Genomic DNA, 14,590 nt, shown 5'->3' with positions numbered 1-14,590 from the left:
AAACACACTATGGCAATGATTACCGGAATATTGGAATACAGATATTTAGTATTGATTAAAAGTAAGAAATCATAAATGAATGGAGAAAAAAGAAGAAAAGGGAAAGAATATACTGTGTAAGAATTGAATTGTGAGTCTGTCCAGCGCCTCAGTGAGGTGCATAAAGTTCATGCAAGGCCAAAACAAACTTATGGAATACTGTAATCAAGTAATTGTTCATTTTTATTGACTGTCCACATCAAACGGTGAATATCAGCAGTCAAAGGGCTTTTATTGCAGATGATTAAAGTACAGTATCCCTTGTCCTTTTGATAATTATGCTTTTATATTGTTTATGCCGTATATATTAATCTGTCCAACAGCAACACAGTTCCCTAAAAGATGATCGTCCGTGCCAACTTCATTCCATTCACTGCAATAAGTTTTGCTTCACTGCCGTCCTTTGACCACTGATATTCACAGTTTGACGTAGGACAGTTAATAAAATTACACACACACACACACACACACACACACACACACACACACACACACACACACACACACACACACACACACACACACACACACACACACACACACACACACACACACACACACACACACACACACACACACACACACACACACACAACCTTTGATTGGGTGGGCACTGGGCAGGACGCACGTTTGGGCAGGACGCACCCTTGCCCCCCCCTTAAGGCTCATTTATAGTCTGGATTTTCGGTGGTGAGGTGACCACCCAACTACAACATGATGTCACGAGCCGTGGTGAAGAGCAAACCACCGCCACCGCCCCAGCCCTTCTCTCTGTTTTACTCACCACCGATCAACGTTATTTCAGCTCCGGTGGTCAGCTCACCACCGGAGCGGTGGTCACCTCACCACCGAAAATCCAGACTATGAATGAGCCTTTAGAACCGGCTCTGAGAGCCTGACTGATATATCGCCATTATTTGAATATATTATACCGAATATATAATCGGTATGTGCAATTATTCAGCCGACGTGTCCAAATGTTCTTTTCACATGTTTAAGATAACATTAATAAGAAACATTAACAAAGTTATTCATGGTTATTTTTTTATTTGTTTGCTTAAGTTAAAAGTGATCAAATAAAGTTTTTTTTTAATTGATTAGAAAATGTTGCACTTTTCTTTTTTTAAATATCACTAATCGGTGGGTCTCTCCAAAATCGGGATCAACATGGGATCGCTAAGGCTCTCCATGATTAACGTGAAAACAATCTTACCACTAATATCAGAAATGCTTGCCTGCAAGAGATACTCATCAATAAATATATACTGATATGTTCAGATTCTACATACAAAATATTTTCCACAAGCACATTCATTCATCCCAGCATTAAAAAAAACCCAGCATTTGTACATCGCTGTCAAGTGATATGAAACATACAGTACTACAGTGACCAACACACTGTAAGACACCTTGTATGAAATACTTATATTAATATAACTAATAAAATAGTCAATCTTTGAATATAACAATAAAGAATAATGCACTAAAGAACCCTAATATATTCGTATTTCTTTAAGACAACAAGTGCTTGTCGGTTCTTCTACACAAAAAATGCAACCTGATTGTCAGGACCAAGTACCCTTGTTGTAGGACAGGAAGTTCAGATTCTCTGCAGGACAAAGTGTTTTCAGTGCTTTACCCCCCCATTATGGGGGCGGGGGACGGGGGGGGATTTGTCACCTGATTTTCAGTTCATGGACATATACGTACCAAATAGAACTGTGATTAGCGTTAGACGGATTGTTCTTTCACCAGAGAACATTTTGCAAGTTGCAATGTCTTTGTAAACAAATACAGATCAACAAATACAGAACAATGTAATGCTCAGCTGTCCTCCTCGGTGACACCAGCTATACTGCACTGGATGTCACCAAGCGTATCTTCTCTATGTTGTCGTCTTACACCCAAGTCTTCCTTTCTTTCTGGAGTGATAGATCAGTCATTGAAAATGGTGTGTGTTAATGATGTATTGGAGCAGTGGGTCTACGGACCCTCTGGGTTCCTTGAGGTGGTTCCAAATGGACCCTTACAGTCTGTTACTCCGAGTGTACAAATGATGAAATAATGAAATGAAATGAAATAAAAAGTTTCAGAACCACTATGTTAGAGGCATATCATCTCTGTGTAGCATCCTGCCCAATAGACCTGATGCTGTGCTCTAACCTCTTGGTAAAGAGGTGGCTGGCTCTCCCACAGTAGGTATGGGCAGTGTCCTGTAGACTTGCTTCCAGAGGCAGAAGCAGGGAATTCATCATATCCTCGCCAAATGGGTGCTGTGATAAGAAAAAGAAAATCACACAAAAACCACAAACCGTTACCACAGCGACATTTGTCATTGTCAGCTCAGAACAATATCATTGTGCTATGTTTGATTCGGATCAGTCGAGTTTGGGTGTGTTTGGATAATGAATATCAATTACTCATCAAAAGAGGAGAATGGGCTTAATACGGCGTGACGGCTTTGCTGGAAAAAACTACAGCTGAAGCGTCGGAGATATGCTTGATGATGGCATGATTTGTTATGTAAATGTCACCCAAGTCAATGGCAAGGATGAAAGCCAACACTGATGTGTAATGTTACAGACAGAGGCACTTTAGACAAGTTCATGAATAAAGCAGCAAGCTTTTATTATTATTTTTACTTTCGGAGGCTGCACCCCTACTTTTACTGCCCTCACAGTAAATAGGAGCAAATCACTATTTTACGACGTCTCCTTTAATTCCAGTTTGGTCGGGCATTAGGTCACCCAAAGCACACTTTCTTTATTATGTTCCATACACAACAGCGGGGCAATAAAGCACCATTAACCGTCTCCCATCGATTTTTATGTGGATGCTGGTGGTGCGTTGTCCGCAACGCCATGGCGTCTCAACATAGCATCAGCACTAAACATTTTACAACTCTGCTGTGGGCTTGGCTGGGTAATGATGGGAGCCTTTATTGCGAGCTCCTCTGCTTGCTGGGATAGCTGGTCCAGAGAGACTGACCGACTAAGGAGCTCTTAGTAGCCGAGAAATTAGAGTTTCTCGTAATATTGCTCTAGGTTTCATGACTGATGTGCTGTCCTCAAAGGACTGATAGGATATGGGATTCACTCATACTTCATACAGCAGGCCCACCGAGAATGAAGCAAGGGCAAATGGATGCGTGTGAATATGGTGAATTTCCAGTAAGCTACTGGGTGTGGACCTTTTAAAAGAATACGTGCACAAAGCTGTATGTGTAAACATAATATCTGTTTATTAATGCGGTTTTTACACACGATCTACAAGCTCACGAACGCGTTGCGATGCCATTTCTTAAAAGTTAAACTTTGAATGGCACAAATCTCTTATGGGTCGGGGGTCCCCGGCACAAAACCTTTTCAGATGGGGGTCTGTGGCCAGATACATGAAACTACATGAAAATTATTTGAGAACCACTGGTTTATTAAAGGAAACAGCAAATGACGCTTTCACCTTGATTAGCCATGACTCTTGATGAAAGATTCGAGAGAGTGGACTGTTATGTATGCACCGCTTTGGACATGGTACGTGGACTGTTTATCCTGTCTGAGAGACGAATGGTGGTGGGCCCAGGCCCCCATAATGAAGCCTGCTCGTTTACTTAATGGCAGAGAACATTGCCTGCGCTGTTAGTGGCCAGTCTGGAGCCCTGTGGCAATAATGGATGGAGATCAGCTAATGAACCTCACTCACTCGCTTTCTCTCTCTCCCTCTCTCGCCAACCAGAGTACTGAAATCAACAGCAGCGGATCGAAGGTTGGCTGCCAGTCCAGCACTGCAGTGGGGGTTTCCCCACATGCCGTCCTCTCCTAGCCTCACATTGATGGATAGGAGGAGTGGGGAGAGAAGAGTAATGCTTCAAACATCTCACACTGTCTGGACTCGGTACACTGGCCAGAGGAGAGCCAGTACATCGACTTAAGGGCGAGCAGAGGCAGAGCGACAGGACAAGTTAACAGGACTATCGATTAAGCATTTTCAGTCAGGTGAGTTCCATAATATTGAAGCAGCGGCCTGGAGTGCCCCTGATGATGTAATTGAGTCCACGTTTGGCCTAATGCCGCGCTGATATTGCAAGTGGGCCCCCAAATAATTGCCAACAGTTAAATGACAATATAGCATTAATAACATTATATAGAAAGATGTTAAAAAAAGCATGGTATTTTTTTTTAATCTAAAACCTTTAAATAATAATAAGAACTTACATTGAGCCAAGTCGGAACACAATCGATTAATTCATCATTAAAATATAAACTACCGTGAAATATAAAATGCACACTTTTGAAATGTTTAGGTGGGCCCTGAGAGCCACTGGTCTAAATATTCAAAGCCTTATCTAAACAACATCAATCTACAAGAGGACTGTGACACAGAAGAGGTAGATCCACTCGCTCTCCTTTTTGTTTGTTTGATTAATACCTTTTTGAAGCATACCCGTGAAAATACATCATAGAACTGGGGTAAAGGAGTTCCTGAGTGCTTGGGGGGGCACAGTGGTAAACGTGTCTGTCCACCACCACGGAGGTGGATTTCAAATCCACAGTGGTCTGTAGGGTTATGTGCAGTGATAGTTATCACCCTCCCCACTCAACAAAGCCGAGTGGGGAGGGTGATAACTATCACTGCACATAACCCTACAGACTGGGTAGCGAGTGTTGGGCGGGAGTAGAACGAAGGCTCTACGACGTCCTCCCAGTGGGGGCTCCTCAATGGTAGGTGAGCAGTGGCAATACACAGACATGTGTGTGGGGTCCTCCCAGTGGGGGCTCCTCAATGGTAGGTGAGCAGTGGCAATACACAGACATGTGTGTGGGGAGGAAACAATTGGCATAATATAATGATTAAATTGGGGATAAAAATGTGTAAACAAGCCCAAATTCATGAGAATTACCAGCTGCATTATTATTAGCTGCGGGGGTCCGCTATAACTGCCTCTGTCAGTTTCAGTGCAGCAGTTTAGGTAGGAACCAAAATTCTCTAAGGCGGAACTATAGTCGTTAGTTTCCGCCCGTACATATTTGCGCATATCAGCCAATGAGAAAACCAGATGGACTACAGGACTAGCTTGCACATCGATTATAGACTCAGCTTGCTATTGCATAACAGCTGGTAAAAAAAAGGAGTTTATGCCCGCCACTGGGGTTTGAATTGGTGCATCTGGCTTGGCCGGACACTCCAAACAACATAACTGGTCATGTTCACAGCTGCATGATTAAAATAATACAAAAAATTAAATAAGTTTCTTGCACTTTGAACATCTTCAAAGCGTTAACAATAACATACATCTGAATTAGGTCTCTCTTTTTTTCTTTTTACTTTTCGCCTGTCCAAAATAGGGATTGATTATCTTTTAGAATTGATTAAATTGATTAGTTCAATTAACTGTTGCACAACCTATACCTTTTGAATGGCATCGTAGACGGCTCGGAATGCTGGCTGCTTGTCGTCATGATAAACACCTCTGTTACCGTGCAGAATGAACACGCCTTCTTGCTCCGCTTGGCGACAGTTGCTGCCATAGATGCAGTGGTCAGGACGGTAGTTCCACTGACAGGGGAACACATATAGGCTTTCTGCATGACAATGCCAAGACAAGACAAGGAGGGTTGAATATTTATTTTGGAAAAAAAAAAAAAAAAAAAGCAAGAATATGTCAGCCAACAGCCAGCACAAACCACTATAGACTGGGACATTTTGACGAGTGAGTGCACAAAAAGAAACAGTGCAAAGCAGTGCTGGATTCTAAACGATTGAAATAAACCTCATTAAACGGCTGCAAACACTGAAGGAGCTTAGACGGCCCAACTTGAATCCTAGTATTCTATAGTGAGGCGGACATTTGAAAATGTGACAAAACTTCACCAATGGATTCCGCGTCTCCAAAGACAAAAGCTCCGCTAGCCTATATAAAAGAGTATGACGCATCTGCTCTATGCCGGATAACATTTTAAAGAATGTGCATTCCTCACATACACCCTTCAGTTTGTTTCTACAGCTATTACCTGCAAATGAAATACATGATTATAATACTAGACATGCACTAAAGTAATGGTCACTTTACTTTTCCTCTGCCCAAAACCAATGCACTTAAGAAAACAGTCATGTACAGAGCCATTGCATACTGGCGTGTGCTCCCCCCACATTTGACTCTAACAAGAAATAGACCTACATTTTGGTTCAAAAGGAAACTTAAGGCAGCAATAGTCAGAAAGGAAATTATATTAGATTAGGTTGTTATTATTTTTTGTATTTTCGGACCGACAAATCAGTTTCTTCTTTTATCTTTTAATTTTACTGTTAATGTTTAAACATTTTGTTCTCTAGGTTTGTGTGTTTGTTCACAAACATGGATCATGCTGTACTGCATTTTATGATTTGTACTGTGATGTTTTTGCCTGGACCCCAGGAAGAATAGTCTCCACTACGGTGTAGAGTAGACTAATGGGGATCCCTAATAAACTAAACTAAACTAAACTAAACACGTTTCACATACTGTACACATTGGGAAGATTTATGTCACACTGTCAAATGTCCAACTCACAAAAGAAACGTGGGATTCAACTTGCACATCAGTGAATGAGTGAGCACAATAATAAGGGTGTCCACTGTCTAGGCCACCCACCTCTTCAATATTGCCTTCCCTAGCTAACCGTTCTCACTGTCTTTCTTTTTAATGTTTTTTAGCTTTTAGTATTTTTCCTTTTTCTAATAAAGTTGTTTTTATTTTGTTGTTACCTCTGTAAAGCCCCCCATGTAAAGCGTCTTTGGGTACTCAGAAAAGCGCTATATAAGTTTGAGATATTATTATTATTATTATTATTAGGCAAAATCCATACCGGGGTTATGGTGGAATATGATGTTGAGCAGGTCCTGGTCACCCCAGGTGATGTTGAGTTTATACTTCTGGAGCAGGGGCATCAGCATTTCCTCCCACCGTAGTGGAACTGATGTCATGTCATTCTGAGAAGACCAGTAATGAGAGAGCATTGTTTTTTTTGTTTTTTTTTGGTAAATGTTCAGCCAGAGCTTGAAGCAGCCACAATCAGAGGACAGACACTTTTAACCCATTAAATCAATTGGCTTTTTGCTGTCAAAACAGCCAGCCATTCACAGTATTCATAAAGGAATGACAACAGTGACCTCCATTGGTCAATGCTGGTGGTGCAGGTATTGAACTGATCTTTAACTGTTCAGTACTCAACCATATTGAATTGTAGGTTAGCCAGCATGAAACACTACAATATAAGAAAATCATTCACATCTAGTGCTACATTAACCTGTGCACAAACTCAGTTATTTTATTTTATTGCAGTCATAAATTACCTTTATCTGTTTGACACATGTGGTGAATCACTCATCTGAGTGACCATAATCGATACCCTTGATACAATGAACATAAACTACAGATAGACTGACGTCCACAATGATAAGAGATGCATGTTCTATTCCTATTCAATCTGTTCTTGTCTCATATCTTCTGGTCATATTACATATGACATGACCAGAAGATATGAGATACTATTATTGTCTATGTGTGTATTAAACTTCAGAATGTGTTGTATGATACTGGTATACTGCCCTGGTGTCATTGTTCTCTGCGCGTGCGACTCAACTGCACCCTTAGTTAGATGGGAGACTAAAGGAACACATGGTTGGTCGACCGAGATCACAACACACACAAAAGCCTCTCACTACACTTCATGACTGTTACCTTAAAATATTTGTCCCTGATACGCGTCATGTTCATCAGCATGACCCCTGAGTTGATGCCCGTCTTGCCATAGTAGGGGTGGCGGGCGAAACGGTTGTACCAGGCAATGCGTGGCTCCTCGTGTTCAGGAGCCATGGCGGCTAAGTGGGTGGAATTGAAATGATCAAGGAAGGCCCACATGTTGTCCACAGGCTGCAGGAAAAGAATGTCTGTGTCCACATACAGCAAAGAATCCACATCCTTCAGGATCAGCTGGGAATCAGAGATACATACAGTACTTAAAGAAGTAGTTAATTATTGTTTAGCGTTTTATTATTTTTTATTTACAATTTGTTGTTAATTTAAAACAAATCAAGCTTTATGTTGTATTTCATTGTTATCATTACTATATTTTTCTCTTTTTTTTGTCAACGGTGGTTGGTGCTTGGGTTTGGGGGTAGGATTTTTAAAAATGAGGCACTGATTGTAGTTGGCAAAGAATTTGAATTATGTTTTATGTGGATTTTTTGTATGCCTGTACCTGGGCCTTTCATCTAAAAATGAAATGAAATGAAAAGTTTATCACGTGTATGAGACTAAAGCCTAATTTATATTTTGGCGGTATAAGTCAAGTTTACGACAATGTCGCTTGACAATAATGATTATTATGGTGACACTTTTTAGGTTGAAAATATGTTGTTTATGTTGATGTATTATGGGACACTGATCGCATGATACTATTCTGCCAAAGCATAAATGTGGTAAATGGTGCATTTATATAGCACCTTTATCCAAGGCGCTTTACATAGATTGTGCATTACATTCACCCATTCACACACACACATTCATACACCGATGGCGGCAGGAAACCATACAAGGCACCAACCAGCACATCAGGAGCAACTAGAAAAAGTGCCCTTCTGGGCACAGGTCTCCACCAGGAGGATAGGAGTGTGTGTGATGTTTGGCAAAATGTTTAGGAGTAATATAAACATGTTTTTTTTGTTTTTTTGTTTCTTGCAACAATTTTCTTCATTTTGTTGAGGAAATGCAGAGCCAGTTCACTCATAGCATCTCTGAGGATAGAATTCTGGATGAGCAGGACATGTGCAGCATTTTGTACAAAACGGGCTACTCCTGAAAACTTTGGAAGGCAATCTTAGCTAATCAGTGTAGAATCTGAGAAATCCAACAGGCTCGTCTTGATCACATGACTACAGAGATCATGTGTACCGATTTGCGTGAGATTTGGATGAAATCTGTGCGACTAACATAAACAATGTGTTTTGCAGAAATCGGCCTCATGGTGGCGCTATAACCGGCAGATGTGAGGGATGCAGGGAAAATGTTTTTCCATGGCCTCTAGGGAGTGCGCATACATAAGTTGTCGATGCAGTTATAGGTAAAAACAGGAATTGGCCTATTATAGAGGGTATGCGCATGCTTAAAGTGAATGGCACATCGAGTGGCAAATCGAGTGGCAAAGCAACCTGCAAAGTGAGTTAAACTGAGTTTAACATTGTTTAACATTGTTTAATGCAATCAAATAGGACTTTTCTGTTTGGATGTATGGGCTGTCAAGGCCAGAAAGTAGTTTTTTGCCACTCAGTAGGCATTCCTGCATAACTTCCGGGTTTGATGATGATGTCACGCGCATACCCTCTATAGCGCCACCGTGAGGCTGATTTGGGGGGGAAATAGTGGCATGTCGTCCTTGGCCTAGTGGAAATGTGCGTGTATAATTTCATGGAAATTGGACACTGTTTGTGATTTGTAGCATTTTGTTCGAAACGGACCAATCATGTGAGCTTTGGAAGCCAATCTTAGCCAATCAGGATGGAAGATGGGAGATTGTGCAGATCTTTGTTGATCACATGACTATGGAGATAGTGTATACTGAATTGTGTGATTTATGGATAAAATGTTATCTACAGAAATGTGTTTTGCCTAAATCGGCCTCATGGTGGCGCTATAACAGGTCGTTGAGGAATATTTGGGGCAGAGGTTCGTCGTTGGCATCCAGGGAGTGTGTGTGCACAGTTTGGCATGGATCGGGCCAATGGTGCCGGAGATTAGCTGATAACGGACGGACGGAAGGACGGACGGACGGACAGTCAGACACACGCACACGCACACGCACACACACACAGACGGAGTGCAAAACATACTCTCTCCCCCTGCCTTCGGCCTGGTGGAGACAATTAAGGGTTCAGTGTCTTGCTCAAGGACACTTCAACACTAACTCTGGGGGAGCCCGGGGTCGAACTGGCAACCTTGCGGTTACCATCCAGCCACTCTACCCCTGAGCCACTGCCGCCCCCAACAGTGACCCAACAGCATACCTGGGTGCATGGCTGTATAATGTCAACTCAAACATTTGTAACTCCGAGAGGGTTACATTTGTACACTCTCAGCGTGTTAAATGGACACAGGTCTTTTAGTGTTTAAGCCAGGGCCGGATTTACAGTAGTAGGGGCCCCCGGGCTAGACAAAAATCAGTAACCCCTTGGCCGTACGGTGTGCAAAAAGAAATAGGGGTATTTTGGTTTAATTTTGGGGTACCCAGCCCCCCAAAAGACGGACGGACGGACGGACGGACGGACGGAGGCTGCAGCCCACCCTAGCCAAATGGTAATTCCGGCCCTGGTGAAAGCATGGATGATGCAAGCACACACTTACCGGTAAGAAGAGTCTCTGTGAGGCACATGGTTTGAAGAGCCTCTTCCACTCCTTGGCATTGTCACTGGGGAAAGTGATGGGATAGGTTGTGAAGTTAAACCTGGGCTGGACAAATGTGGGCCAGGAGACGAGCTTAAAGAAATGACAGAAAATGGTCAGGTTTTAGTAACACAAACAAAGTAAGTGTGTGTGCTGTATATATAATTTCATTTTTTTTGTTTCTTTGCCTGTGGGTGCCCCCAACAGGCAATCATAAATCACTGTGACAAATGCCTGCAATTCTGGAAAACAAATCACCACACAACATTACGTCCACACACTCACAGCATCCCTGAAGCTGGCATGCAGATGGTCCTCTGCAAAGATATGGAAGTGCAGTGGCTTTACGCTGAAAATAACTGCAGACTTCAGCATGGTGAGGGTTTCATCCAGCCTGGAGCCACAGGCAACCACAGCCAGGTGCATGGTCTTATCTCTACTGGCCTCAACAGCAGAGCTGAGGCTCTCCCTAAAGAGAGACAGCGAGAGACACACTGTTGTTCATTAGAGATTAGAATGTCTCAGTAACCCAATTCCTAGATTCTGTCAAGAGATGAATGAAGCAGCCCAAAGCCTAGATTCTGTCAAGAGATGAATTAAGCAACCCAAAGCCTAGATTCTGTCAAGAGATGAATTGAATAAAGCAACCCAATGTCTAGATTCTGTCAAAAGATGAATGACGAGTCAAGTTATGTCAGTCGTTTCAGCTGACTGGTACTCAGACTAAATTGATTAGTCTGATTAACCACTTAAAGGAGTATATCAGTTTAAAACATCTGGGACTGGGTTGATTTTAACGTCTACTTTGGCTTTTGCGCGCACACACACACACACACACACACACACACACACACACACACACACACACACACACACACACACACACACACACACACACACACACACACACACACACACACACACACACACACACACACACACACACACACACACACACACACACACACACACACACACACACACACACACACACACACACACACACGCGATTTGATTGAGAGAACCAGGGCAGAATCATAACCTCCTCTGTGAGGTTGACGTTATATGAACCCATTGAACTTAATTTTAACCATGTTTGACTCATTGACAACACACCTCTCTGCTTCTGGTGATTGATTTGTCTTTCTAATGTGTGAGGGATAATTCGTTGAGCTCAGTCGGTAGAGCAGTGGTTCCCAAACTTTTTCATGTCAAGGACCCCCAAATTGGCACTAATTAGCCTACGGACGGAAATTTCAAGGACCCCCAGTTTGACGTGCATTAGTCTACGGACCCCCCATTTAATGGCATTTCTATCTCTGAGACCCCCAATTTATATTGTAAAATCAATGTTAATTTCACTCCGAGACCCTAACGGGTCCATGTGGTTCCATTTGTACACTCTCAGAGTTACAGACCCATAAGGGTCCATTTGGTTCCTATCATTTAGCAGGGGACCCCCTGGAACTCCCTCAAGGACCCCTGGGGGTCCCAGGACCCCACTTTGGGAACCACTGTGGTAGAGCACTCGCCCCAAGGTCATGGGTTTGATCCTGTGCACTGCCAACTCAGCGTATAATACCACAGCATGGATGCGGGCCGTGCGGCGAGTCATACGATAACTAGTGGGAGCTGATGGGAGGTGTTGCACTCCACCTCGGCAATCCCTCTCCCAGCGGTGTAGCACATTGTAACAGGGATAGACTACCACAATCTCGGCTGACACTGGCAATAAGCCTCTCCAACCCTACTGTCACTTACTCAGTATTAAGTATAATACAGTAAGTCTTACTGTATTATACTTAATACTTCGTCGTTCAATGGTGGTTGGACAACATATCAAAATTGCCAATCTAAAAGCTCACAACACGTGAGCTTGTAGATCTTGATTTGATTCAACTTGTAGATATTGATTAGAAGTCATTTCGCCCAGCCATAATCAGAAGTGCCATTAGGCATTCTATAATGATGTAATATAATGAAGACAAAATGCTGTGTAATGTTATGTTGAGTAATGTTTTATGACAGATCATACTACTACGCTATTATCTGGGCTATTATCTGGACTGAACGTATAGGTCCTATAGCCTATAGGAAGTAAGTGAGAGGTGTTTAGGCTTGTAAGGTTGTTGTAAAAATCGTTATGGCCAATGGCCATTGGAATCATTAATCAACCATACCTAAGCGATGACTCCAATAAGCAGTTCACTCCACAAACATCAGCAGGCAGTCTCCAATAGGGATTCCAGTAAGATACTGACACTGACTTACACCTAACAGGATGAGAGCATATGATCTGCGTGTAGCCATGCATCAGAAACTGCTTTGATCTGTCTTGATGTTAATAAATGGTTCACAGTTAACAGATGGTAGTGCTTCTTAATCCAGGGCAGGCATGAGGCTAATCTAGCCGATACATTAGTATGATTTTACCAATTAGTTAACAACCGATTATCGCCATTTTAAATCACACCAACTACTATTACCAGACTAACCGAAATAGTGAGCAGTTTGTAAGTGACAGTCTGAACAAATACATGAATGTGTGTTAGGCTGTTAGCTAACAACATAGATGGCATAAGTAACTGATTCTTAGCCCTGTCGTGTATTAGACCTAACAGCAGGGGTGCACAAGTGTACTAGAGTAGTAATAACTGAAAATAAAAGTTTCGATCTAAACAAATTCCGAACGAACATAAGACCTATAATCATGTTACCCTGGCTGTTGGACCCCAAGGGCAAGGCCTGCCACTCCACCGGCATGTTTCCTGAAAACGTGGCCGGTGTCAGGACCGTTCCTGTCGGCTGTCCTCAGTGCTGTCCTCCTGGGTGTCCATTCGTCTGTTGCCTCCAATGTGGAGGCTAGCTGACTGAAAACATAAAGCAGTGAGAAGAACGCGAGGACCATGCACAGCAGAAAAGCATGAAGGTAGCATCGCATTTTGCGTTAAAACGCTTATGGAGCTAACTTTAACATGTTTTGACACTAATAGCTGCCTGCTGTCACACTCTAGTTCTAGTAGTAGCTTCCCCCAGCTGCTGTTTACAAATCCCCACCCAGCCCCACCCACTTTGTGGTCAGCCAGCGTGCTATAGTTGCGCGCCGGCGCGGTGTGTCGCGCACCCGGTAGAGCTGAGAGCACATGAGGCCATAATCTTTGGTATTATCAGTATGTAGGGATTGTAGGCCTATACTTGTTCAACTGCAACAACCCGTCGCCAGGACCGTGATTATGAATCCCACCTCAGTTCTAGGAAAGCCCCGCCTGTGATTGACAGTTCTTGTTTTTGCAACTATGCCTCAACCTAACTCTAACCCTAAACCTAGGGCGCGTTCGGAAATACCGCACCCGTCTGTAGTTTGCAATGCACAGTGCGCTCAGTGCGCTATTTCCGAACGCGCCCCTATATGTAATGCAGTGGTTCTTTGAAATGAAATGAAATGAAATCTATATTTACCCAGGGTATCTGGGCTAAGCTCAAGAACTTGTTTCCAGCCAGGCCCTGCTCATAGAACACATTTCATCGTAGTGGTTGATGCCTTGTTCAAGGGCATTTCAGCGGTGGTAATTTTAACGTGTCGGACGGCTGGTTCGAACTGGGAACCTTCCGGTATCTAGACCGCGCCGCTATCCGTTCGGCCACCGCTGCCGAGTGGGGTCCCAGCAAAATGAGGAACAGATTATTTCCCCTATTTCTCACCATCTCTAGAAGTTAGCTAGCCTGGCTCCAGCCATGAATTGCTACCATTAAAAAAAATGTCCTGGCGATTCATAATTAATTCAGACTAATGAAGTGAAACGAAATGAAAATTCATACTGTCAGGCTAGAAGTTAGCCCAACAAGAATGGAACTATGTAATATTGTAATTATGTAATATTAATGAATATTCAGATCAGTTTTCAGTTCAGTTGTACCATCTTTATAATAATTCTGTAGCCTACCTAAAATCAAACAAAAATCCTCAAATTCGGAGGTCCCTGGTAGCCTACATCTGCGCCCTTGACATGACATTTGAGATTGAGAACTACTAAAAGTAATGTACCATTAGCATGCCATGTACATTCAATGGATCATTGAATTGCTGATTATTAACCACAATACGCCCTATATAGCCTTCATATTAAAATATCTGAT

General features: G+C 42.6%; 1 protein-coding gene across 3 annotated transcripts; it reads right to left on the bottom strand.

Moving 5' to 3' along the window:
• Nucleotides 1-1,060: 1,060 nt before the first annotated feature.
• gxylt1a (glucoside xylosyltransferase 1a) lies at nt 1,061-13,468 on the bottom strand. 3 transcript variants are annotated; one of them, XM_079500689.1, is made up of 8 exons: nt 13,171-13,468; nt 12,634-12,726; nt 10,739-10,922; nt 10,415-10,546; nt 7,757-8,008; nt 6,882-7,005; nt 5,446-5,618; nt 1,061-2,312 (listed from the first exon to the last, which is right to left on the bottom strand). In XM_079500689.1, the coding sequence occupies exons 1-8, from the start codon at nt 13,392-13,394 to the stop codon at nt 2,154-2,156; spliced, it is 1,341 nt and encodes a 446-aa protein (XP_079356815.1). In that variant the 5' UTR covers nt 13,395-13,468; the 3' UTR covers nt 1,061-2,153. The 3 variants fall into 3 exon arrangements, with proteins under 3 accessions (XP_079356815.1, XP_079356817.1, XP_079356816.1); XM_079500690.1 differs by lacking the exon at nt 1,061-2,312 and adding an exon at nt 3,413-3,854; XM_079500691.1 differs by lacking the exon at nt 12,634-12,726.
• Nucleotides 13,469-14,590: the final 1,122 nt, after the last annotated feature.

Source organism: Electrona antarctica, assembly GCF_951216825.1.
Source record: "Electrona antarctica genome assembly, chromosome: 5".
NCBI classification, from domain to species: Eukaryota; Metazoa; Chordata; class Actinopteri; order Myctophiformes; family Myctophidae; genus Electrona; species Electrona antarctica.
Note: the sequence above shows the minus strand (reverse complement) of the source record. Positions and strands in the feature narration are given on the sequence as shown.